The 27,767-nt window shown below is 42.6% G+C and overlaps 1 protein-coding gene across 11 annotated transcripts; it reads left to right on the top strand.

The window, feature by feature from the left end:
• The first annotated feature begins 1,638 nt into the window (after nucleotides 1–1,638).
• Nucleotides 1,639–27,737, top strand: LOC148318981 (glutamate receptor ionotropic, NMDA 1). Of its 11 annotated transcripts, none has more exons than XM_088280532.1 (22): nucleotides 1,639–2,400; nucleotides 5,310–5,444; nucleotides 6,624–6,800; nucleotides 10,487–10,549; nucleotides 11,325–11,422; nucleotides 12,106–12,227; nucleotides 13,214–13,388; nucleotides 14,209–14,353; nucleotides 14,885–14,971; nucleotides 15,251–15,399; nucleotides 15,691–15,817; nucleotides 16,665–16,829; nucleotides 16,978–17,096; nucleotides 17,319–17,431; nucleotides 17,766–17,914; nucleotides 17,986–18,143; nucleotides 18,712–18,873; nucleotides 19,169–19,278; nucleotides 19,624–19,769; nucleotides 22,634–22,660; nucleotides 23,216–23,326; nucleotides 26,009–27,737. In XM_088280532.1, the coding sequence occupies exons 1-22, from the start codon at nucleotides 2,152–2,154 to the stop codon at nucleotides 26,072–26,074; spliced, it is 2,853 nt and encodes a 950-aa protein (XP_088136658.1). In that variant the 5' UTR covers nucleotides 1,639–2,151; the 3' UTR covers nucleotides 26,075–27,737. The 11 variants fall into 11 exon arrangements, with proteins under 11 accessions (XP_088136658.1, XP_088136656.1, XP_088136660.1 ...); XM_088280530.1 differs by having other exon boundaries at nucleotides 26,006–27,737; XM_088280541.1 differs by having other exon boundaries at nucleotides 1,640–2,400; nucleotides 15,251–15,386; nucleotides 15,690–15,817.
• The last annotated feature ends 30 nt before the right edge of the window (nucleotides 27,738–27,767 follow it).

The following is a 27,767-nucleotide window of genomic DNA, read 5'->3' as shown; positions in this document are numbered from 1 at the left end:
CGCATAAAAACATGACAATGTGCTTTGGCATAATTACAAAATTATTACCTAAAAAAAAAATAATAAAGTCCCCTCTGTGGACTTCCATGTTTGTGTACTTGATTTCTGCATGCTCGGCAGCTTGCACTTATTTTGTGCCTCGGTCTCACCGAGTGCGAGAGCCTTTTCAAAATTCGTCGGAAACTTATGTAATGACTGCAGAGCGGGTTGGTCGCATCTTACTGATGTGAGCGTGGGTGGAAATAGAAGCAGGGGGGAGCTTTCTCCCCCCCATTTGACAAGGAGCCTTGACACTGCAAGGCCATCCAATAAGTTAGGAGTTGAATGCATACTGTCTGCAGCAGTCACATCAAGGCAAGGAGGGTAATTACTGACGCTCCGCATGCTCGCCCCCCCGACGCTGAAAGCAGAGAAAGTCAGGCAGTCATCCAAGTAATGCTTGCTTTTGTAAATCACAAAAACAGCATCAGGAGCAGCAACAACAATGCCACTGGAATCTCTAATGCGGTGCCTCCAAACCTTTATTGCGCCAAAGCACACATTTTATGCCATAAAATCTCACAGCACAGCACCCTTAAACTGGCGGTTTGACTTTGGTGCCGGTTGTTTGTATTCGGTTCCTGATTTAAAATATGCCACAATTATGTGAAAGGTATACAATTAAGCATGAACATTGTTGTCGCTTATTTTCGAGATGGTTTGAACAAATAACGGCAACATGAATAAAAGCAAGCGAATTGAACTAAATTGTCACCAGAGACCAAGTGTGACAAATTGCAACCGGTTATCTCCCAAGCTCGCCGATGATGAATGGCGATGCGTTCACCCTCGTGATTAATTCATCAGCTCCCCGCAACACCAAGCAGCACCAGCGTGTTGACTGATTTATAATTCAGCACACCCGTTTGATGACTGTCATACTGGCCCCATTTTCAAACACCTTTTCAAGTGGCAGCATTTGTTGATAATAATAATACTGTATGCTCGGAAATAAACCCATCATGGCCCCGAGCTCAAGTGAAAATATTAATTTGACTGTTAATAATTGAAGTAAAAGAACAAATGTGTGTTTGACTAGTTCACACAACGAGATTGTGACTGTTTCTGTTTTGTGAGTGTGTGTGAGAGAGAGGCACAGAGAATCTTGTTTCCAAGGTAACCGTGAGGTTGATCCAGCTCCTGCATCTAGCAGCAAGGATGCTCCAAACATTTACTTGAAGCGAAGCTCACACACTATCACATCCTGCCTTCTGTCACCCACGATAAAAGCGACGCGAGTTGCGTGGGACAGTTAGTGTGTGACAGATGGATGTGACTGACTTGCTCTCCGATTAATGGCCTATCTACTTTCAGCTCCATTTTATTCAGAGAGCAAGACATTAAATTGTTTTGGTCAAGATCCCTTTTAGCCACGGAAAAGAAAAAAAAAACTCCAATCAACCATGCCTGACAACCACCATGCATGGTCACGGAACAAAAAGCTCATAGGTCAAGGGCCCACTGTGTCCATGTATTTTTCTCATGCGCCTCAATTGGCTCAACAAACGTTGCGCCAAAAGCAACTGTAAGGTTGCAGCTCTGCCTCAGAATCAGTGGCAACGCATCACACCAACGCGCGCTCAGAATTCAAGAAAAAAAAAGAAGCGGGTAGTGCGTGGCGGGAACGCGCAGGAGCACCAGGCGCGCGTGCACAGCTGTCAGGACCAAGGACAGCAGCCGCTTAGCCCGAAGCGACCCGCAAGGGAAGTTCAGCGTGATCATCCCCCCCACAACGAGAACACCGAGCGATACACACGCTTCGTGAGACAGCAGATCACGTGGTCGGGGACATATTTCAACTGGAGAAAGGCGCAAGATGTTTCTTCCCCGCATGCTTCTAAGATGATCGTGCTCAGTCCTCCGCATTGCCGATAAATTTTCAGCTTTGTCAGTGTTCTCACTCCTTTTTTTTTTTTTTTGGAAGGGGGAGGGGGTTCTCCATCCCACCTTGCCTCCATCGCTCCCCGATCACATCGCCCACACGCGTCGTGCCTGCAACCGATTGTCAGAGTCGCGCTGCCGTCCAGAAGCTGCTCGAGCCGAGCCGCCTGCACCGGGGAGAGAAGTGCGCGGGCTGGGGGCTTCTGTTTGACGGTGCTGCTGGCGCAAACGATGCGGCTCTTTCTGGTGGCGGCGATCGTCTGGTGCTCGTGCGCGCGGGCCGGCTGCGAACCGAAAATCGTCAACATCGGAGCCGTCCTCAGTCAGAAGAGGTACGAGCAGGTGTTTAAGGATGCGGTGACCCAAGCCAACCAAGTCTACGGACGGGACAAATTTAAACTCACGGCCATCTCCGTCACGCATAAACCGAACGCCATCCAGATGGCTCTGTCCGTATGCGAGGACCTCATCTCCAGTCAGGTATGGAAAAACCGACTAATTTAGCTTATTGAAATGCATTTTCAACTCAACTCTAAAAAGATTGAATTGTGTTGAGAGGGAAGCAAGTCTTTAAATCAAAAGTTAGCTGCATGGGAATCATAAAACATTTCCATGACTGTATGCCTTTCATTTTTTTCCCCACTCAGTTGCCATGGTTACATTACCATTTCTGAACTGTACATATCGACTTCATACAGGTTCATCCACCCATCCATTTTTTTTAAAACTGCATATTCTTATTAGTATCTTCAGTTAGCCTGGGCCTACCCTATTCCATCTGACTTCAGGTGAGAGATTGGGTACACCCTGAATGCAAACATATTTACACCTAAGGACATTTTAGAGCCTTCAATGAACCTAATATAGATCATTTTAAAATAATACAGAAGAACAAAGGCTGCGCAACTTCTGAACTGTGAGGCAGATTTCATAACCGGGTTGTCCATTGCGTGGTGAAAGCATTGTGAAAGCATAAATATTAATAAATATATATTTTTTTAGACTTCATTTTTCTCTCAAATGAAAGACTTTGCAAATAATAGCATTTTATTAAAAAAATAAATATTTGAGGCAATTCATATTTCAGTTTACATACACTTGACCTTTGAAAAATCCATTCATCCAAGAATGTCAGTTCCAACAAGCAATCACAGAGATGACAAAATGAGGGCAAGTTTGAACAAAGATCATTTATCAAAATAGGATTTTGAGGTTACAATATTCAGAAGGCTCTGGGTAAATTACTTAAATGTTTTTTTTTGTAGTTCTCACTTACACCAGTTCAACAATTGCAGTGCCATTGAAATACCATCTAAAATCTAAAATAGTTCAAATAAAAAAGACATGGATTCACTCAACCATGGGGTAGTGGCACCCTTTAATAAAAAAAAAAAATAATAAAAAATAAATAAAAAAAACGCCATCCGCCCACCCACAGAGAATCGGCTTCAGTTCGGAGGCATACCTTGGCCTAAGGCGCTACTGTGCATTCCAGAACACACGGCTGCAGATCTCGTGAAGTGCGATGAAATCTAGTGAGGTGTAAAAATGAGAAATATGCCTTCGACTATCATATGCAGCCTGACAGGCGGTGCATGCGTCGTCTGTAAGATAACTGCTCGTGATAGTTGCAGTTAGGAAAATCAGAGGCGGCTCACTTTCAGCTACAATCCGCTTACATATCAATATTGTAACATATATTCCACTTTGATGAGAATTCAATTCAACATGTCAGTGTGCATTCAAAAGTGTAGTACAGATTGAACCAATTAAACATTCATAAGTAATGCATGATAAGAACAACGTACCTCGGAGAAATGTACAACATATATGCTCATGTAATAGTCAACACGGCTTTTAAAAACCTTACATCGTGGCATGTGGAGGCGTCAAGTCACTTTCCCGCCTCTAATGTGTATTATTAGGCTTCATGTCACAATGATTAATAATTAAAAAAAAAAAAAAACACCCACAGCTTGAGTTCCGCTCTAGTAAGTGTCCATTGCTCTGCGTGGTGCAACGACTCGAATCTATAGAAGCTTGGAGAACAATCCCTTCAGATTTAGTCAAAATTGTGCGCTTTTGCAAAAAAAAAAACCAATTATTAAGATGCATGCACACGCATGGCCTAATTCAGGCAGAGTCAATGAAAGTTTTAATCCTCTCGTTTTGGCTTGCGGGCGATTACAGTCACTGAGAGGGAAAGTCTGTGGCAGATGGACGACGGGATGCCTGCGAGCAATCCTTGGATGGGAACGCTCATTTCTGACCCAAACATACGATCGGCTCGCGTCCAATAATCCACGGCTGCACACAAACACACGGCAACGACATTCCTCTTCCTCCAGAATTAAAGGGAATTTTCGGGAACAAATCCAATTCGATTAGAATATAGACAATGTACATAAAATAAATTGTTGAGGCACAACATCAAGATTATGATTCACGGCTATAGATTATTAACTGGTGCATTTAAATTCCCGAAAGAAAACAATTAGGCCAACAAGTAACTAGGAAAATTAAAAAAAATTAAAAAAATACTAAAGTTCCAAACAACCAGAATCAAAGCAACAAACAAAAAAAATGAGGAAAAAGCACATGGCATGGAAAAGAGGTACTTGACACCACAACAGGAGACACGGACAACTGACATGAATAATGACCCGACGAGAAGTGAACAGAAACAAGAGAACTAAATCCAAACATATTGACGAGGCAACAAGAAACAGCTGGACAAGACGTAAAGGGTTGGAAGACGCTGATTGGTCAACGCAAGGGCTTGAGTAAACCAACCCAGGTGAAGATATTCAGGGGAGAGTCCATACGAGTGGAAGCAAGGTCAAGGTCTCCCGTGTGTGTGTGTGTGTGTGTGTGTGTGTGCGCGTTTGTTTTTATTCATTGCAGGGACATTTGACCTGTGTGTGTGTGTGTGAGGCGTAAGCGCCGTGGAAATGGAGGCAGATGGCGCATTTCATTTGACGGAAAGGTGCTTGCTGACAAGATAAATGCATCTTAAAAGTTTCTGCAAAATGTCAGTCCCGTCCGAGTTTATTGCCAAATTAAAATTTCATCTCTTGGGTGCACTTAGTGGTGTAATGTAGTCAAGGATGTCAAGTCAAGTACTTAATTTGCATCCCGACCCGTGGTTGTTTTATGCCTTCAAGATCTCTTGCATCTGTCTAGTCCAGGCGTGGGAAAACTACGGCCCGGGGGCCACATGCGGCTCGTTAGATGTTTTAATCCGGCCCGCTGAAATTGCAAAAAATTAAATCAATGAATGCTTTTTTTTTTTTTTTTTTTTTCCACGCCCAAGCTTTGCTTTGCCGCTGGACACTATTTGTGAATAATAAAATAAAATTGGTCTTTCAATGGAAATTGTGTCCCTGCAGGTCTACGCCATCCTGGTGAGTCACCCACCTCAGTCCAACGACCACCTGACTCCAACTCCTGTCTCCTACACTGCCGGCTTCTACCGCATCCCTGTGGTGGGGCTCACCACTCGCATGTCGATTTACTCAGACAAGGTACGTGCACGTTTTAAGGAAATGCTGAGAATGAGACGCAGGCTGGGAGGGAGGAAGAAAGAGGATGGACAGAGAGTCAGGAAGTCCCCCGGGATGACTTCAAAAGCTTCCAAGATTAAATGGCCTATCAGTGTCCATTAGAGGGCGGAATGATTGAGTATGTTCACAGCATGAAATTGAAAGAACTCCATCAATAATGTCGCTGACCTGAATTATGTTTTTATGAAGCGCCAGCCACTCACAATTAACTTTTAAAGGGAACACATAAATTTATCCTCTGACTTTTGGATTGAGTTTTTTAACCTGAGATCAACTAATTTCTCCTGTCTTCTTGATATTCTTTTTTTTTAAATTAATCTAAGTGACCATATGCAGGCTGCTAATATCATTCCATGTGAAATACTTGCAAGTTCAAGATCACAATGTTCTCTTTCTAGAGAGTAAAAACATTTGACTTGAGTCAACGAGGTCTCGGCTATGACAGACAGCCCAGAGGACAGAAGTGCCTTTGCGTGTTAGGTCATATTACGTACCGAACGAAAGAACGTTACTTCGACCTGTCTCAAGGGCAGACGTCATCGTTGTGTGTAGTTGAGTTCCACTTACAATTTAATTCATCAGTTCACCCTTTTTGGCCACTTTTTGACATAAATGACATGGAAAGGTTCAATTTCAACTTGAATTCAGTTCAATTAAAATCATTTGCATAGTTTAGTTTTAAACATTTTCATCCAAAGGTACCGTATTTTCAGGACCACAATGCGCGAGCTAGCATGCCTGAGCTAGCATGCCTGAGCTAGCATGCCTGAGCTAGCATGCCTGAGCTAGCATGCCTGAGCTAGCAAGCGCGAGCTAGCAAGCGCGAGCTAGCAAGCGCGAGCTAGCAAGCGCGAGCTAGCAAGCGCGAGCTAGCAAGCGCGAGCTAGCAAGCGCGAGCTAGCAAGCGCGAGCTAGCAAGCGCGAGCTAGCAAGCGCGAGCTAGCAAGCGCGAGCTAGCAAGCGCGAGCTAGCAAGCGCTTTGTAGTGCGGTGTGCCCAGTATCAGTATAAAATACAGAAAAAGCACCCTCAATTGGTGCTGCGCCCTTTGATACAGCGTGTCTTTTGGCCGTAAACATATGGTAAGCCATGATGCTCATATTAAATCATTACATTCAAAGAAATATCTCGCCCATCCCAGAGTATCCATCTGTCCTTCCTGCGGACCGTCCCGCCCTACTCGCACCAAGCGCACGTGTGGTTTGACCTGATGCGTGAGTTCAACTGGAACCATATCATCCTGATTGTGAGCGACGACCACGAGGGCCGAGCAGCGCAGAAGAGGCTGGAGACGCTCCTGGAGGAGAGAGAAACCAAGGTGAGACGCTCGGATCTCCCGGGCCCACCTGCTCTCTACTTCTCTACACCTCCCGGAGTTTGTATGTAGCTGTTTCCCTCTCCGTTCCGTGGCCACATCTCTTTCTCACCATTGTGTAAGCGTTTGCTAACATTCGAGAGACATCAACAGCGTCTAATGTTGGTCTACTTTTGACAAAAGTTTGTGCGTTTCTTTGCTCATCTTCACGTTGCTTTTCGCCATAGTCCAAAATTGTCTATCAACATTGGGAGCCAAATAGTGGACTTTGATGTGAGGCTTTGCAAACCATCACAGACGCAAGTCATGGAGTCTTTTGGAAGGAGGTCATGGTCTGATCATATTTTCCTCTTCGACGTTTGTATTTATTGCAGCGCACCGGATGATTTGGGCCGTTTTCTATAGTGCTGATGCACGCATCCGTGTGTGCCTCCGAGCTGTGGATATGGGTCACTGAAATGCTGATCTTCCGTGAGGCAAATCTCATATGACCTGCAATGATGCAAAAGGGTGATAGAGGAAGTGAAGAAAAGCATCTTCCTCATCCATTTAATAAGCTGAAATTACCCAGGGGTATCTTTTTTTTTTTTTCTTTTTACTCTCATTGTGCCTCGCTGGGCCTCTTGGCTGTAATTGTGTATCAGAGTGAAACGAGTCCCAATTCAAGAGGTTTAATTAAATCAGAAGGCGAAGACATGGCCAATATGACGCTCGCACTTGAGGCGGTTCACAGGAAGGCTGTGAAAGCTGCTGAAATGAGTGACCTGGTTCAGCGCTGATTAACACTTCACCGTTTTTGAGTTCATCACATTGGATCGGGGCTACTCTGCATTTTAAAACGACGCGAGTGACATTTAAAACCAGGAAGTTGTAACTCACATCCTGCATGCGAGGAGGGAAAATGTGGGTATGAGAAGCTGGAAATTTTTTTATTTTATATATATACTCATTCTGGATCTGAAAATGAAAATGCGGAGCTCCTTGAAAATGAGAAAATCTTGAGTACGTTTTTTTTTTTCTGCTCTTTTTACTGTGAGCTGAATGAGTGAAATAAAGTTAAATAAATAATTTGCCCAACACTGGTTATCATAAACCAAAATAGATTCTCAGGGCATGTAAACCCGATAAAAATAAAATACTAAATACAACTAAAAATACTTACCTTTCCCTAAATTTGATATTTGGCTTACAGAAACTTACTACAGCAAGAAAAAAAAATTGACTGAATATGGACGTGAATCGAACTGAAAAAACGGTTCTTGCCCATTGAGTGTTTCATGTGATGTGAAATTATATCGAGTCGGACTGCAAGCACATCTCATTATGCTCTAATTAAGAGAGGAATATTGTGGTTAATCACTTAGTTGAGGTGCACTGATGCAGTAAATTGACACTATTTTTAGCGACGTGGCGAGCCATGAGCGAGGTCATTTAGTCACTGGGGGATCACTCACACCACCAGCAAAGAGGTTCCGGACACGGACTCAGTCAGAGAGCAAAAGTGACTAACGCGACATGAAATATGAATGTTTGAATGCGGATACAAAAATAGAGCACTCAGGAAAAAAAAAAAAAAAAAAAAGACAAACACAAGTTCTTCTCATGTGGAATACTGCCGGAATGTTGCTAAGTGGAGCAATATGCTTCAACACTCAACGATGATGCAAATGTCATTTCTAAATCATTTAAGCTGCTTTAATATTGCAGAATTCCCTGAGAGAGAGAGGGGAAAAAAATCAATATTTTAGTTTGAACATTTCGTTTAACAGTACGCAATACCATTTTATTGGTTTTATTGGATTCCAATTGAGTTGCAACCCTTGAGAGAGAGAGAGAGAGAGAGAGAGAGAGAGAGAGAGAGAGAGAGAGAGAGAGAGAATGTATATATATAGATATAGAAAATAAAAGTGCTGAATCTCTTGTTGGCTGCCATTTGATAGGCAGTGGCTTGACAGCGTACATCAGCATGCCGGAAAATTCCAGCAGAGGTCTGACAGGCAGATAAGGCTCCTTGTGGAGTTGACGCCAGAGAAAAGCCGGGAGGTCAACTTCTCAAGATGATGCATCCTTCTATTGATTTATTTAGTTTTTTTTTTTGAAGTCGGGTCGCAAATTTGCATTTGGAATAGGAACACGTCTGTGATGGGGAAGATGCAGAATGCATTTGGGATTGTGATGTGATGCCAGGCAGCTGTGCAAGAAAACGCGGTGAAGCAGCACGATTCAAGTCTCAAAGTCTCCAACTTTGGAGCATCTCCTCTTCAAGTGAAATGAACAAGCGAGCTCAGAACCTGCATGTGCCGCATAAATCAAAAGGATCTATTCTAAATATAAATCATTGCCATCGCCTTTATTCCGCCACTGTCGGTCGCAGCCTTCCTTTTTTCACAGTTGTCTCGGGACTTGGTGTTTTTCTAACAATTTAGCCGAATATTTCTTTTTAGTATCATGAATATTAACGCACAATTCTGAATTCTGAAAACCCGAATTTTGCATAACTCCGATTTACAGATGCATTCTTGTAAATCAACCCAATGACCCACGGCCTCATTCTACGTTTTAACTTAACACTGTTGCTACGGAGGCACTAATTCAAATCAAAACGTGACGCTAATTAGGTGGCTGCACGCTGGGAAAAACATTTTTGCTGGCCTTGCTACATGCTGCGAGCAAAGCTCACGACATGTGTGTCAACTTTTTTTTAATCATGCTTTTGTAATCATCTTGCCTCTTTGATTGAAATTAGAATCCAGGATGGTTGAAGGAGGTCCATTCATTTTAGTGTCTCGTTTGGTATTTATTTGTGGATGGTGTGTTGAGTGCATCCCGATTAAGGGTCGTCGTTTTATTATTATCCAATCAAGGTTTTTGGAGTTAACAAAAATCTGCAAAATAAATAAACTAAAAAAAAAAATTAAAAAACCCGGTCCTAACATAATGCATTTGTAAAATTTCTGACTATTATTATAAATTAATAGTTTCAATTAAATTATTAAACTAAATATTATTATATGATTAAATATAAAATTATTGTATGCGTTTGTACATGAGGTTGAACAATTATTTTATTTTTTATTTTTTTTGTAGTTGACTAAAATATAATGTCATTCAAATCAAGATTGATTTTAATAATTGATTCACTGATGATGTCATTTGTACAGACATATATCAATGGCCAGCATAGAAACACACAAAAAAAAAAAAAAGCGATTTACCATGACCACTGAATGTAGTTGTCTTTTCGGCAACAGAGATGAAGCTTCACTTCGTAAACGCTACCCTCGTTGCCACGGTGACGCTGGTATTGACATTTCAAGACAGGCCACAATCAGAGTCACCAAAGCGTAACTTGCCGTATATTTACACTCTCAGACCCGCACGGACTGGTGTGAGTTTCTAGTTGTGTAAGAAGCGCAAATGCATATGTGCAATAATAGATAAAAGCAAACCGGCCAGAATGAAATCATGAACTAACCCGGGCCAAAATACTTGCTGTGTATTTTGTTCTTTGAATTCCAAGTCGGATTTATACGCCGAGTAGTCTTGATGTCTTTGCAAGCCTCACAATTAAAGATCCCAATTTGAAGCACAAGTGGAGATTTGTTGGAATGCTTTGCTGCCCTCCATTTTCAACTGTTTATAATATTTTTCTGTGTCTGCATATTTTCTCTGTGCACATTACTCATCAGAATAAAAAAAGGAACTATGAAAACCTCGACCAACTGTCCTTTGACAACAAGCGAGGACCTAAGGTATATTTGCATGGTCAATGCACGCCGCCCACCAACTTTCCAAACGTAGCAACTAGAAAACCAGCCTCCAACCGGTCACCAGCCGACCCAGAAATGCCCTCCACCCCCCCTTGGTAGCACGTGTTTTCTTTAATTTTTAATTTGAAAAATTCCCATGTCGTTTAAAAGAAGAATGGTTTTGCTATGACAAATGTTTTCAGCAAGAGAAAAAAAAGAAAAAAAAAGATCAGTGAGCAGCGCCCTGGCTTTTCTCATTTTCATTTTCAATTTCTAAAAGAAGGAATGCATGACCTCTGAACTCTCACTCTCACGAAAAGAGTTTGCAAGCCTTTTTTTCTTTGTGGAGAATTGGCAGTTGTGGGAGCAACCCGTCTCCCGGATGCTACTTCCTCCTTACTTTTCAGCAGCTATTTTTTTTTTTTGGTTGTTGTTGAGGCGAAATGTCCCTCTCACCTCCTTCACCTGTTTTTAGTTACTGGTTGCATTGACCTTTTTCTTCCCCCCCACCTAACACATGCACGTCGTTTTTTTTGGAGCCTTGATAATCCTCAGTTTGCATGTAAAAATAAATACAAAAGCTTTTTTTCCCTTCAAGCTATTAATTTTTTATATTCAGCCGGTACCCCCACTGGATCGCTTTTTTTTTTTTTTTAACCTTTGCCTCCAGTTTACAAAATAAAAATCGGCCCAAATCGAACCAAGCAGGTAAAGAGGCATCATGCTGTCTAAAGGATGGGAGGTAGCTGGCTTGACCTTTCTTATGCCCTGATCACAGGCAGAGAAAGTCCTCCAGTTCAGCCAGGAGACAAACTTAACAGCTCTGCTGCTGGAGGCCAAAGAACTGGAGGCCCGAGTCATCATCCTTTCCGCCAGGTGAGAGAGTTTTTCATTTATTTTTATTTGTAAATGTTGACATATTGTGACATATTACAGTGGAGCTCCGTGTATATATATATATATATATATATATATATATATATATATTTATATATATATTTATATATATATATTTATATATATTTATATATATATATGTGTGTAATTAATTATATATATTATATAAACACAATTATATATATAATTATATAATTAATTATATATATAAATATAATTATATAATTAATTGCTCCAATGCTAGATTTTTGTCATATTAAAAAAAAGTGACTAAAATAAATTGACAACATTTTCTCCACCATTAATGTGACCTATGACCTCTATCCTTTAATTAAATTCAAGAAAGAAAATCTTTCTGAGGTGAAGCAAAGAATAAACAATTGCCATCTTATTATTGATATGTGACAGTAATCAGAATTAACCGACCATGAACAAATCCTTGTTAAATGGACGCGCACACCTGCCACCACTTATATTGCCGAGAAACACCAAATCCAATTCAGATGTTCTAGTCGGCTTTTCCTGCCATTTTTTTGGGATACCTGAATAAAGTGTTGTGCTTTTGTATTCATTTCTATCTCCATTGAATTCGTCTTATCGGCTCATTCTTCGTCATTATTTTTGCTTCCTTGCCCCTTAATGTCTCCGTCATGTCCTGACAGCGAGGAAGACGCCGCCGCTGTGTACAAGGCCGCCCGTTTCCTCAACATGACCGGCTCGGGCTACGTGTGGCTGGTGGGCGAGCGGGAGATGTCGGGTAAAGCGCTGAGTGAGGCTCCAGACGGTACGTTGATCATTCGGCAGAGACCTGTGGCTCGTACGCAAAGTTAACCCCCGGGCGTAATCAGGATAATCACAACAAACACGGGATGAGTGAGATGAACAATGGCTGTTTTTACTGTATATGATTTCACCATGGAACCAATGTGTGTCGTGTGACGAATAAGCGTTTAAACGTTTAAGCACCGAGTGTTTAAAGGTTTAAATGTGTTGTGTTCAGTGCTCCTTGTTTTCTTCCGTTGAATTGTGTGTTTTCCTGGCTATTCATTGTGCTATTCTGCCATGTTAATGTCCCGATTTCTAATGAACTATTAAGGAAGAGTTTTGCAACTGGTAGAATGGTAAGCTACAACAGCCTTTCTTGTTCTCATTGCTTCCGTTTTTTTTTTTCTCACTACATTGTGTCACTTCGTGGTCACCGACTTTGTGTCTCTCCTCCCTCTCAGTCACCTTCCACAACAAAACCCCCTTCTCAGAAAGCATTCCCCCCCCCCTTTTTTTTCTTTTTTTTTTTGTGCTGTCATTGTCTCCACTTCCACTGCGGCTTCTTGTTGAAGTCGGTTGGACCTGGTTGCAATCAGAAAACTTAGCTGAAGTTGGATTATTGACTGGTTTGATCGTGTTTTTTTTTTTTAATTTATTTTTTTTTTTTAACACAAGAGGTAGTTTGCCTGATTCCCCAAGTTCTGAATAACAGGAAAGGAATAAATGAAATCCAACTTCAAGGGACTCTTTATACATGCTGTAAAAGGTCATCAGTAGCAAAAAAAAAAAAAAAAAAAAGTAATATTGTTATTTATGTTGCCCTGCCTGATTTTTTTTTGCAGGCAGGGCAATTATATCCGACTACTGATGTGCCACCTTTATTCAGGATGTCTAAACTCGAGGCCCTATAAGTTTTTGCCCACTTTGAGCATTGCAAAAGGATCCTGGGAGGCAGCTCTCTTTTTCAGATCAGTGATTGCGTGTTTGTCGTTGAATCGGTCGTAGGTTTGATCGGCCTGCAGCTCATCAATGGGAAGAACGAGTCGGCTCACATCAATGATGCCGTCGCCGTGGTGGCCCAGTCCATCCAGGAGCTCTTTGAGAAGGAAAATATCACGGAGCCACCGAGAGGATGTGTGGGCAACACCAACATCTGGAAAACGGGGCCTCTCTTCAAAAGGTAAAAGCAACAATTCAAGAGTTTTGCCTGGAACAGGTGTGGGCAAACTACGGCCCGGGGGCCACATGTGGCCCGTTAAATGTTGTAATCCGGCCCGCCGAACTTGAAAAAAAAATTAAATAAACCTTGTTAATGTTTTATTTTCTAAATTCTGACAGATATTTTGTTGTACTCCTTTTGTTTATTTTCATTTTTAATTAAATGTTTTTTTTGTTGTTGTTTTTTTTTTAATCCGATGGGGTGAGGTTACCAAAACACTCCATCCATCTGCTCCTAGTCCGGCCCCTCTGCCAAATTTCAGAACCCATCAATCAAAATGTTTGCCCACCCCTGGTCTAGACCATCATGAAGTAGACCAGCCATTCATATATTACAATTAATGTCCTTTAAATTCCTCGCAGCTTGTAAGAGTGACAAGCAAGATCAAATATTTGATCACAAAGCTCACAAAGATTTGCATATAATGCGATAAAAGTTGCCTCAGGCCAAAAAATAAATTTTGTCAAAATATGACAAGGCCATTATTTTAAGAGGCTCACGAAATACAAAACAGATTACGTAAAATATTCTGTCAGCGCTAGACAAAATTGCTGCATCTGCCAGCTGACCTTCACGTGACCCATTTAGACACAATTTTTTTCCGCAACATAAGAGGGAAAAAAAAAAATCCATGCAGATGCACTATTAAAAAAAGCTGACATCAGCTCAACGCTATACGAGGCGTTAAACTCCCCTGAGAACGAGTACACACAGGACATTATTTCATGCTGGCTCTCACATCCACACTCAGGCTGTAATTATTCTGCTTTGCTTGCCACAGGGTGCTCATGTCATCGAAATACCCAGAGGGGCTCACAGGACGCGTGGAGTTCAATGACGACGGCGACAGGAAGTACGCCCACTACAGCATTCTCAACTACCAGAAGAGTCGACTCATTCAAGTGGGCGTTTATAACGGCACGCAGGTAAATTGACAGCCAGCCGCCACCGATATGCGCGGGGGGTGCACTTTCAGAACATTTCTAGCTCTCTTTTTTACAGTTACACAAAATAATAGCACGTAGAGAAATATTTGCATTGTGGTTTTATATTAAAAAAAAAAAAAAAAAAAAAAAGTTGCACTTTAAGGCAGGCGTGGGCAAACTATGGTCCTGGGACCAAATGTGGCCCGTTAAATGTTTTAATCCGGCCCGCCGAACTTGAAAAAAAAATAAATTAATAAACCTTGTTAATATTTTATTTTCTAAATATTGTGGTTTTTCAAAGACATATTTATTGTTGTAATGCTTTTGCTCACTTTCATTTAAAATTATTATTATTTTTTTTTCTCCAATGATGTGAGGTGACCAAAACACTCCATGCATTTGCTCCTAGTCCGGCCCCTCTGTCAAATTTTAGAACCCATTGTGGCCCGCCAATCCAAAAGTTTGCCCCTGTCACCACCCGCCCATTCAACTGAAAACGTATGCATGTGTGCGTGCGTGCTCTCCCCGCAGGTGGTCATGAACAATCAGCGCAAGATCATCTGGCCCGGCGGGGAGACGGAAAAACCACAGGGCTTCCAGATGTCAACTCGATTAAAGGTAAGGTGGCTTCACATCAACACAGCGATGTGACGTTCACGTCCACGCCTATCAAGTATGAAACATAACTTATGTTCCCTGTGAGACAGTGTGAAGAGGAAAATGAAGCCGCTCGGTAACCATGAGAGCTGCGGCAATATATGAAACATTTCTTTTGACTCTGCATATTTTCCTGCCTCCGCTTCTTGGACGACCGTTTTCTATTGCTGTTTGCCGGTCCCATTGGTTGGAAAGAGCTGAAACAATGTGATCATCGGATTTCTGTCCTATTTGTTGTAGATAGTGACAATACACCAGGAGCCATTTGTTTATGTGAAACCCACTATGCCAGACGGAACATGCAAGGAGGAAATGACATTAAATGGAGTCTTAATTAAAAAGGTTATCTGCACTGGGCCCAATGAGACCATCCCAGGTAACACATCAGGGACGTTTATATCAATGTGCTTGCAACGCACATACACCTACTGGAGATGCATACATATATATGCAGTAGGTATCTATATATGTATGCATGCAGCTGCGTGTGCCATTGAGAGTGTGTGCTGACTGAGCTAGGTGTGTGTCTTGTGCTCAGCGCGACTGCGAGCGAGCATGAAATCGGCATAAGGAGCGTGTGATGCATTTGTCCAGTCAACATGCGCCGGATAAGGACTTCAAGTTATGAGCGTTTCCTGTCGGTGGGTGGTAACTGGCATCTTTTCTGCTTTGGTTACAGGACGCCCAATTGTGCCGCAGTGTTGTTATGGATTCTGCATTGATCTGCTGATCAAGCTGGCTATGACCATGAACTTTACCTACGAGGTTCATCTGGTGGCTGATGGGAAATTTGGGACACAGGAGCGGGTTGGTGTCACTCACACCGCACTTAAGCACGTTTTTGGCATTCGGTATTTCTTTGAATGCATTTGGCACAAATGTTTTCACTTTTTTTTCCTACATTTTGGAACTGGTCTTTTTTGTAGGATTCGGAACTCTGAGGTGTGTGCCATAGAAGTAAAAAATGTCAATTATTTTCCGACAGAACAAGCTATAAATATATCAAAAATATTTATAAATAAAAATTAATAAATTATTTATTTATTTTTATAAATTATTTATTTATAAATATTTAATATCCACGCAAACCTGCTGTCATCAGTGGTTAAAAAAAGTGATGAAAAAGACAATTTTTGTTATTTGAGTTTACAATAAGAAATGCCCTTTTTAATAAAAACGAAAAATTCTGTATATTTACATATTTTTGTATTTTTTTTTTATTTTAATTTACAGAGTTAATAACTCCATTTTGGTTTAACTTGTGCTTATATTGGATGTAATTTCACTGTTGCCCACTAAATTGCGGCACACTGATTATCGTACGTTTGTGATTGTATAAATATGAAAGAAGAATAACGGAACAGGACGTATTTCAATGCAAATCTAGTTTTTGTCGCAAATGATTGAATATTTTCCTCTGTAATCCTGCTTTTTACACCTACAGAAAGGAACGGCTTTAGTTTAATTTCATCATTTAAATCTTTGCTCGTAATTATGGATGTTTGTCGTGAAATAACATTCCAACTAGTGATTTTAAAGAACGCTTTGAACCGAAATAGATCCTGGCAATTTCTGACACACCTTAGAAAAAGAGTACTCGCTGAAATTTTGCCCTTTATATTGTGTCTTAATAATCATGTTGATTGGGCTGCAGGTGAACAACAGTAACAAGAAAGAGTGGAATGGCATGATGGGAGAGCTCCTGGGGGGCCTGGCCGACATGATTGTGGCCCCGCTGACTATAAACAACGAGCGAGCCCAGTACATTGAGTTCTCCAAACCCTTCAAATATCAAGGTCTCACTATCCTGGTTAAAAAGGTAAGTTGGCACTTTATTTGTCCGTTATATTTAAATATGTTTTTTTGGACTCCTCATCGCTTGGGAGCTCGCTCTTATAAATGAAATTTGATGAAATGTCATTTTGGTCGAACGTGCATGGTGAAGCATTTGCCGTGTGTGTTTGCAGGAAATCCCTCGAAGTACACTGGACTCGTTCATGCAGCCTTTTCAAAGTACTCTGTGGCTGCTGGTGGGTCTTTCGGTACATGTGGTGGCGGTGATGCTTTACCTACTAGACCGGTTCAGGTACGCGGGGGACGTGTGTGTGTGCGTGTGCACTCGATGAGAAGATTGACTCCAACCATCCCACCGCTAGATTTCTGTGCTTCCTTCCTTGTCTTATTTCCTTCTTTTTTTTTTTTTGCTCGCTCATGTTCGGTTCCTTTCGGCTGTCGCGGTTTTCTCAGGCATCTTCTCTGCAAAGGGCTGACTGAATCTCATGCAACCTGTGCATTGTTTCTCGTGCAGCCCGTTTGGAAGATTTAAAGTAAACAGCGAAGAAGAAGAGGAAGATGCCCTCACCTTGTCGTCTGCCATGTGGTTCTCCTGGGGAGTGTTGCTGAACTCTGGAATCGGAGAAGGTGACATTGAATATCCGCTGGGCATTCGTGAGGCGAGGCGCGGCGGTTTCGATGCGCTCAACTCCTAGATGTCAAAGAAAAGATATTAAAAAGCTTATTCTGCGTCTTTGGTCTTTGTGCAATTTGACGTGCGCCAGATGCGGTGCCTTGATTTTTAAAAACGCTTTGATACGACTTGTCTTGTAACAGTTTTACTCCTTTTGCCCTCCTACAAATTCAGCCGATTTAGTGTCTTGTCCATTTTTTTTTTGTGCCTCGTTTGTACACAATATACACTTTGGTCTCGTTTTTGAACGGCGACAAGAATTTTTTTTTTTTCCGATTTAACCTGCAGGTGCACCTCGCAGCTTTTCAGCGAGAATCCTCGGCATGGTGTGGGCCGGCTTTGCCATGATCATCGTGGCTTCCTATACTGCCAACTTGGCTGCTTTCCTGGTGCTGGACCGGCCTGAGGAGCGCATCACCGGCATCAATGACCCAAGGGTACGTCCCGATCCGAGCAATGCCAGCGGTTCTTTGCCGTTTTCTGACTTGCTGCCAAATCTTCTCTTCAGCTCAGAAACCCATCAGACAAGTTCATCTATGCCACGGTGAAGCAGAGCTCCGTGGACATCTACTTCCGGCGGCAGGTGGAGCTTAGCACCATGTACCGCCACATGGAGAAGCACAACTATGAGAGTGCCGCCGAGGCCATCCAGGCAGTGCGTGACAAGTGAGTCTCGGCCAGGCCGCGCTGACCGGAGCGTGTCGGCTGGCTGCTCAACCTGTCGAGCACAGAGTCAATGCCGAACCGGTTCGGTCAAGGGGGGCGGGGCGGGATTTTCAAGGCGAGGAAGGGACACATGGACCTGTGGATCAGATGGAAGCTGTGGGGCTTACCGCAGTGATCCGTCTGATCCAGGCCCATGATTCTGGCGAGAGCTAAACTCAGGTGGGTAGGTGTGAACTCAACAAGCACGCAGGTACCAGAGAGAGGCGGAGCTAACTCTGAGCGGAGGAGCACCCTTTTTCAGGTTGTACCCAGACGAACGTCATTGCGATGGGGAAGGCGCCCTTACCCCATCTGGAATTGGATTACATTCGGGCCGTAGGCGGCGGTACTGATTACCGGTAAACGCTGAATGACACACGAGATCGTGCACGAGAGCGAGAGAGGGCCGCCGACCGTAAATGTGTATGTAGATCATTGTACTGTTGCACCGTAACCCCTCCTCCTCCCTCCTCCCTCCTTCCACCTTCCACCTTCCTCCTTCCTGCCTCCCCCCTCCCCCCCCACACAGCAAGCTGCATGCTTTCATCTGGGACTCTGCGGTGCTGGAGTTTGAAGCCTCGCAGAAGTGCGACCTGGTGACCACGGGAGAGCTGTTTTTCCGTTCGGGCTTTGGCATAGGCATGCGCAAGGACAGCCCCTGGAAACAGAATGTGTCCCTGGCCATTCTCAGGTCTGTCCCAGCCGAAGGTGCATTATTCGTCTGATTTTTTTTATTTTGTCTGTTTCTTCTCGATATGATTTTGGATGGTCACATATTGACCATTTTTAAAATTTTTTTTTAAGCCATCGCCTTATGTCAAATCTCGATTTAGCTCCCCTTCCTGCCCTCACTGTCTGTCTCTATGTGTGGTCTTGGTGTGCGCCTCATAAATTGCGATCAGGGTATAAGCGACTCAAGCATCTCCGTCTTGCCGCCGTGCATTAACTTTGTCACCTCTCTCCCCACCACCTCTGACCCCTTGCAGTTCTCACGAGAACGGCTTCATGGAAGACCTAGATAAAACCTGGGTGAGATACCAGGAGTGTGACTCAAGGAGCAATGCCCCAGCCACACTCACCTTTGAAAACATGGCAGGTATGGTCCTTAAGACGTAGAAAAAGAAAAAAAAAAAAAGCGTTAAAAGTGATTGGACAAAAACTGCAGTGGTAAGTGACTGTAGCCCTTTTTTGTCCAATACCCCCCCCCCCCCCTTCCCCCAAAATTTTATTTTTAGTCTTGCCGTGGGCGTGCAGTCTCTCGTGTCGTGACTTTATGGTCGTCATATTAAAGTGTGGTTTTCAGTTGTCGGTGGGAGCTGGTTTAAAAGATGGCGTGGCATTCGCTGAGCATGACTCGCTGTCGTCCATGCTCAGGGAGGGAAGCGTGTTGTGTTTTGAAGATCGACAGCTCACTCTTTTGCCTCCTGCTCCGTCTGTACAGGGGTCTTCATGCTGGTGGCTGGCGGCATCGCGGCAGGAATCTTCCTCATCTTCATTGAAATTGCCTATAAGCGCCATAAAGACGCCCGCAGGAAGCAGATGCAGCTCGCCTTTGCGGCCGTTAATGTTTGGAGGAAGAACCTGCAGGTAGGAATCGTTTCCTTCGTCCTAACCGGGGTGAAAGGGCGTGGAATACCTTCGCACGTTTCTCGTAGGGGTCAACGTGGGAACCTCACATCGATTGGAATGAGAATGAAGATGCGTGAAATCTTCATTTACAAAAAATATTCAATTTGAACTGGTTCACAATCGGCCGAGTTAAAAAAAATAAAATGCATGTTTGACGTCTTTAGCCGTCGATGGCAGTAAATGAGTTCAATATCTGAATAACGCAAACTCAACGAAAAAGCGACAGTCGAACATCGCAAGTGCCTGTCAGCAAACCAATTCCTTCCAGAAAGTCATCTTGCTGACATCTTGCAGAGTATTTATTTGTTGTGAGTGTCCTGACACGGATGTGCATTGCGTGTATGTGTACGGCGGTGCCATTGCATGCTGGGTAAGGATGTGGGCGGGGGTGGAGCCGCATCACGGAGAAAGGAGCGGTTGGGCACGCTCAACTGCGAGTGGACCAGCAACGATTCAGATCCACGTCAACGACGATCACGTCGATTTTTCTGCAAGGCTAAATAAAGATGGCTCGAGCACGCTCATCTTTGCTCATTAACCGTCACCGGGGCCTTGGAGCTAAAGATAAACACAATCTTCGCGGCGCTCTAATGAGACCTCATGCGAGGGAGTGCTGAGGGAGCCCCCTCAGTTGAGCTAATCCACAATGTCCCGTGCCAGACATTATTCAGACTGTTTGGGTGCGCTGATATGATTGCTCACAGTTATCTCCCTTTTGACAAATGCATAATGACAACTTGGTGATGCGGGACACGAAACCAGCACGAAAGGAAATCAACCATTGCAGTGTATGTGGTCCCCTCCTCCCTCCGTGCAGCGACCATGAAGTACACAAATCCCATTGCTGGCTTTTTTTTTTTTTTTTGGACTGCTTGTATGTGCAATCGTATGTAAAAATGTGTTTCAATATGACGCAAACCCGCGTTCATGTGAGAGGAGAACGGGAATGTCAGAAAATGTGCACTTCTGACGAATGAAAATATATTCATGGACATGACTTTTTATTTTTACTTCCTCTTGCTGCCAATGAGTAAAAATATTCGCCGACCTTTCTTTGCACTCTGTACCGGGTGCAGAGGTGGAGCTAGACTTTTATCCTTGAGGCGACTGTATTTTGGCCGAGGCTATTTTAGGGAGGTCTGCAAAACGCATTATCAACAAACAACATCTGTGTTTATGTTGGATAACATTTGCACGCACGCACACACACACACACACACACATGTAAAACATTGGCAATACAGTTACAAATATACAGCCTTTTTTTAATATCTGCAATGTAAATAATAATAATAATAATAAATACATTAAGCTGTAATTTACGTTGTTTCTCTTTAGACACCACTCAATGAAAAAGTTAAATATTATTTTTACCTCAACAGTCATATAATATTATAAAATCTCCACTTTCAGCCCCCAAGAAATGTCAGGAAAATAGATCAATGTATTTTAGATTCAAACTTCTCAGCTAGTTGTTGAAGTTTATAGACGAGGGATGGGTAACTGGCAGCATCCCGCTGTTTTTTTAAATTTTTTTAATTTTTTTTTTTTTACAAACTCTCGTGATGCTCAGGCTTGCAACAACAACGCGTAACGATTGAGGCTTTCAAACATTTCCATTGCAAACGTTAGTCGGAAGTGCACTGTCTGAATACACCTGTCATATTAGAAGAACGCGATCCGGGTTGTTGATGATGATGTTGATGATGATGATGATGATGCACCACAGTGTCATGCTCCTCTTTCTCCGGAGAATGAACCAGCTGCGAGTCCCCCACCAATGTGATGACCTTGCATTCTCTTCAACGTTTGTAAGAAATTAGGTTTAAAAAAAAAAAAAAACAACAACTTGGTAATTGCTCTGTGTCCCTGAAGGAGAACACACTTTGGTGGCAGTTTGTGTCCCCCCCCCCCCCGACTTTCATTCTAAACTAACAAAAGATGTCATCTTCCAACAGGAAAGTCATGTTTATTATTAATGGAAATCACGTGATGCCGTGCACCAATCACTCCTTCTGCCAGCTTTCATCACGCCAACCATGCCTGCCACTGCCCGCTCGCCACCTGATCACATGTCATCAGGGGGGGGGGTTGAGAGGAACGTGCCCGATGGCACAAATGCGCCCTTAAAATAAGTGTGGACATGTGACCTGATGAAAAGGGGCCAGTGCTGGAGAATTTGAATTTGTCATGCTGTTTGTTTTGTGTTTTTTTTTTTTAATGCTTATGTTTTGCCATTTTCTTATCCTTCCATCCAAGCGTAAAATGTCCTCGCATGATGAAATTCACACCACACTGCCCTGCCCCTCCCAAAACAGCCCTCCCTCTGCGCCCACTTCTTTCAACCTCTCGCTCATTCTTTACTTTATTCATGCAACGCTTTCTTTTGGGGTATAAAGTATTAAGTATTTTGCTTTCACGCATTAGCTGACTTCTGGTGTATAATTAGCATCGAGAGTCTGGTTTTTTTTTTGTTTTTTTTTAATATTTTCACACATTTCATTCCCTTATGTGTGGGGTGAATTTCCATTATACCCTCGACGGTATAATGACTTTAAATGGGCTTCAGTTCCGATTGCTTTTGTATCCTTCTTCCGTACGCTTATTAGTGGCTCTCCACTAACTCGATTGTAGCTTGACTTTTTTTTTTATATCTGCCTGGCTTTGAATGTTGATGTTTGCTTTGCTAGTCGCCCCCCACCCCCACCCTCCCCCCCTTCCCCTTTTCCTGATCCTTTGGCTTATGCATAAGGATATTCTTACGTAATAACGATCAAGTGGATGGACATTTATTTTATTTTTTCTTTTCTTCCCCTATGCAGCCATCTTCCTCTCTAGAGACTCAGGATGTAAGAATACCTTAATATGAGTTCTTACATGCACACAAAACACCAAATTGTTGAGCTGAGAGAGTAGTGGTGGGGCACTCCGATGGTGACGGTTATGATTAAAAAGTCTTTTTAAAAAAGTTATCGGGCTGAACGTCTCGCTCGTTAAATTCTGGATGGCTGCTGTTGTCGTTGATGATGAAAGGCGGTCGCAAATGCACTTGGCAATATTTGGAATAGTTTAATTCGAGAAACACGGTATCACACCCACCGACATCTTTACGACCCATCACTCATTCTAATGCATTTCCAGGAGCCCAACGATTGGACGTCTTTGCGGCGCCTGTGTGACAGCTTGCATATAATTTACGAGTGCCCTCATATCATACGGTTAAACCCACTCTCACGTCCTGAACACTCTCTATCTCCCTCTATGCTCATTTTGCTCCCATCTAATTAGAGCCAAACACTCAAAGTGGGTTATTGGAGTGGCTGGGAATGGGAGAGCCAAGTGAAAGCAAGGTGATCTCCCCGGGCATAGGACATGAATAATGTTTCTACATATATTTATTTTAGGATAGAAAAAGTGGTAGAGCAGAGCCCGACCCCAAAAAGAAAGCCTCTTTTAGGTCCATCAGTACCACCCTGGCCTCCAGCATCAAGAGACGTAGGTCGTCCAAAGACACGGTAAGGAGACCAATTAGCAACATCTTCCCTTGTTTATTCCTCCCTCTCTCTCTATTTTCTTCTTCCTCTGTCCTCTCTGCTCACATCTCCATATCCGATCACGAGGGGCATCCCATTGCTTCACTCATCCATATCCACAGGGCTCAGCTGTCTCTGCCACGTGTCTGTCAGTTCAGCATTCGATCCACCATCAAGCATCTATAGCGCCTCTACAGGCTGGAGTGCGTCGGTGCAGGTCAGGTCAGGCTGTGAGCTAGACTTGAAAGTGAAGCTTTCCAACGGGGTTTATTGATCAGAAGGCGGAGTTTGTGTCCACAATACAGGGGTGATTTATATATATATATATATAAAATAATAATATTTTCTTTAAAAAAAAAAAAAAGCTTCAGTGATGCTTTGTCTTGGGCTGCTGGTTTGGTTGTGGAATCTGCCAAATGTTTGGTCCTTGGAGATGTCGTCATGCGTGTCCCGTAAAAGGTCATGTGCGTGTTTTTTAAGTGTTTGTGATCCGTAATTTTTGCAGCTTTATATTTCATGTGTTCACTTTTTCTTTCCACCAGTCCTGCACTCCGTCTGTTTGATTTCTTTTGGTCGGAAGCATGTCCTGCTGTCCTTTCATTTTATTCCAAATTCTATTTTTCCAAGGTGGTTATTTGATGGGCGAGGCTGCTGCGAAGAAAACTAACAAGGTTTTAAACTGATCCAGTCTATTTCAGGAGTACTCATGGATTTGTATTAATATTCCAAATCAATTATTTGGTTGTTTTTTTTTGCTTTGTCATATTTTGCTGTCATGATTATAATTTATTTTTCAGTGTCCTTGTCGTGAACTGTCTGTGACCTTTTTTCAGGGTATTTCCAGCTGGTGAAGATTTTGTTTCCTTTTTTTTTTTTTTTCTTTGTGATTTTACGAGGCCGTAGACTCACTGTGCTACGATGGATTTATTTTATCTTCATTCCTCTTTAAATCTTTCATTGAGAGTAACAGTTTCACAGTTCAGTGTTTAAGCGCCACTCGTTGCATAGCACACAAATGCAAAAGTGTGAGTTTATTAATATCGGCTCTCACATTCGCATATTTATTATTGTCCTTATTTTCAACCCCCCCCAAAAAAAAAAGAAGAAGAAGAGAGGGATTGCCATTGTTATCGTCTCCACTTTCTTTTTTTCCCCATTTCGGTTCGGGAGCCCAAGTGGAAACGTTCGAAGTCGAACAGCATTTAGGATCAACACGAAATGGACCAAAAACTATTTACCATCCTCAGTCTTTGACCCTTATTTTTGATTTCATATCAATGTTATTCTTTTACTTGAATGGATATCAATGGACTTTAGTGTCAGTGTCCCTCACCCACATGCCACACTGCTCCTTTCTCCCTCTACCAAGCATGCAAACTGTCGTAGATGTAGTGGCAGTAGAAAATAGCCTCTAGTTGTCTTGTGTAGTGAGACGCGCCATCATAGCTGTTTGAAATATTTAGTTTGCTTGTGCTGTCCCTATTGTTCGGCTCCACTTGACCCCAGTAGAGGTCACTGTTAGCAGGCCTATGAAGGGGTTGTAAGCAGGAACTTGAAGGTCACGCTCGTGGGGGAAATCCATTCTCGAAGAGAAGACGTATCTCTCGTGGGGATGTCTCTCGAGAAAGGAATGCTGTATTAGGGCTTCACTAAAAACAAAAATTGTACTGTGTTAATCGAAATGTTATGAGAATAAAGAGGGGAAAAAATTCACAGCGTAATAAAATTCAGATCAACGTCACTGGAATTAGTCTAATGCGATGTGAAAATGTTTGTGGGGGGATGAACTGAAATCCTTTTTTTTTTTTCTGTGGTCATTGAAGTGCTGACAATGCCAAGTCGCTGCGGAGAAAGAAGTGACGGCTCGGCTGTGTTTAGATTCATGTGGGACTGTTGATAGGAAATTATTATAGCTCAGTTTTTCTTTTTAGTGTCGCCCTAATACCACTTCATGTTTCTGCATGTGGCTCCAAGTATGAATGCATAAAATAACACGTTGCCGACAAGCCCATATTTCTTTTCCAGATTGATTTAATACATTTTATTATTGGATTTTTCAATCAGGCCCCCCCCCCAAAAAAAACCCAAAACATTCGCACTGAAAAAATAGGACCTGCCGGCTGTCAGAGCACATTCTCAAGGCAAAAAATCAATCAAGCAAAATCCCCGTTACCATAGCAACTAGCAACCTGCATGGGAACCAAGTCTCGCTGCTCCTCTTTATAATTTCCCCCACTCTGCTTGAGACGAAATGTACAATTGTAACGTGATGGCTTGGCCACAACAGCACTTTGAAATCAAGCGAAAAGGCCTCTTTTTTTTTTTTCTCTTCCTGGGCTTCTAAATCGAGACACTTCCTGCGCGACAGTATCGAGAAGAGCGGCTCCTTCCGTGAGAGGAAATTATCCTTTGAAGGAACGACGTGATTCAAATGTGCTGTTGTCTTGTCATCTGCTCCCAACTGACCCACCTCAGGCACGAGACGCCTCGAACAAAACCAATCAGCCTGAGAGGGGTTAGAAAAAACCCCTGCTGTCGCATTTCAATGCATTTAATCCCCCAAAACGCCAAAAGAACACGACTCCGCAACTCCACGTGACAATTTCTTTGAACACGGGAAATGACACCCTTGTGTGTTCTCTCTCTTTCCCACCTCTGCAGCAGTACCCGCCCACTGACATCACGGGACAACTCAATTTGTCCGACCCGTCCGTCAGCACTGTGGTGTAGTGAGCATGACCCCCGCGCCCCCAAAACCCGAAGCAGAGAGGAAAGGCGACGAGAGGGAAATTTGTCTCGCCAGCTCGTGGACGAGCTGAAGACGCGGCTCCAAACACTCAACTTGCACCTTTTGAACAAGTCAGTCTTACCGGACTTTAACAGGTCCGTGTTCGTTCGTAGGCTCCCCGAGCATGCACAGAGCCATCCAAATCACATGTTCCATAGATGACTACTTATGTACTTAATCTTATTTTCTCTGACTTACGTCACCTGTGTGGTTTGTTCCCATTTTCTTACTTGCCTCATAACTTCCTGGTGCAGTTTAGTGACAATAATAAATAAGACAGTTTTCATCAGCACTTCCAAGTAGAGCCTAAAAACCACTGTAGTAATATTTTCTTGTTATTTTTTTTAATTTTTTTTGTGGTTGTTTTAATTTTTGGGGCACAATCCTGCAATATGATATTTTGCTGTAAGCTTCCTTTGAAAAAGTTTTTATTTGATTTATTTCACGAATGAAGAGCTTAACGATAAGTAACTGATTAATCACGAACGCGTGTGTGTGTGTGTGTGTGGGCGCATTTATAATCTACTTGTATTGAATGTCACCGGTCACGTAATTACTAACTTATGTTCGACTCTTAAGTTATATATAAACTGCACCCGTCCCTCTTTTTTTTTTGTCCTCTAAAATGCCAAATGCATGTTGTTCAATTATATTGTGAACTTCTTAACAAAATACAAATCACTTGAGCTTTTGAACATTTTCTAGAAGATGAAAGCATTTATTTTGCGGACGGATGAAACTGCAAACGAATATTTGTATGCTCCAAGCCATGTTACGTTTGGGGCTGCCCTCCCGTCTTCCGCTCTCCTGCTGCAGTCTCTCTCTTTTCCGGTTTCTAAAGGGTTGCATCAAAAGGCCACGTTTTTCAGCCAACCAAGCACTCAATCTTTGGTGAAAAACCTTCCTGGAGGCAGAGGTTGTTGCTGGGGAACTTTTTCATGAAGGAGCCTGAGTGAATTTGAAGCATTGCTAAGCTTGCAATTGTTGGTTGGATGCAAAAACAGGCCTTTTCCCAGTTTCTGGAGCTGAGAAACTTCTGCTTTCCTGGTGTCCGGCACCACATAGCACTTTACGCTGAGAGGGCATTTCCAAACTGTAAAAAAAAAATAATAATTGCTACAACATCAAAGCTAAGCAGCTGATTCTTTTGTATTATTCTTGAAATTCGTCAACGCGTGTAACATTTTTGCACAATCACATGGTGCCAAACATGTTGTATACCTTTTCACAATTTCCTCTGGCCTGCATGCTGACACTGCTATCATATTTCTTTTCTTTGATTTATTTATTTATTTATTTTTTTCGGACATGCGTTGTTATCGTGGATGAACTTGAATGAAATGTTGATAGAGTTTGGTTTTAGCGTCGATAGCGGTGAGGAAACTGTACAGCGTGCTTTTGTTCTGATTGCTGCCGAGAATGTCTTTGACTCATTTCTTCACACAAACTTGCACACGGACACGCACACTCAATCATGCGCACTTTGTTACACAGGCATGCAAACACGCTTAATATGTACTATGATCTCCTTTATTTCTTATCTTAATCCATAGAAAAAGAAATGTGAATAGAACTGTAAATAAAATGTGCGTGCAAGTCCCATAATCATGTTTTGAATTTTTTATTTTTTTTTTA

Source organism: Idiotropiscis lumnitzeri, chromosome 18 (genome assembly GCF_059441095.1).
Source record: "Idiotropiscis lumnitzeri isolate Australia: NSW breed Sydney's pygmy pipehorse chromosome 18, RoL_Ilum_1.0, whole genome shotgun sequence".
In the NCBI taxonomy this organism is placed as follows: domain Eukaryota; kingdom Metazoa; phylum Chordata; class Actinopteri; order Syngnathiformes; family Syngnathidae; genus Idiotropiscis; species Idiotropiscis lumnitzeri.
The sequence above is the reverse complement of the archived record's forward strand: the minus strand, read 5'-3'. Positions and strand labels throughout refer to the sequence as shown.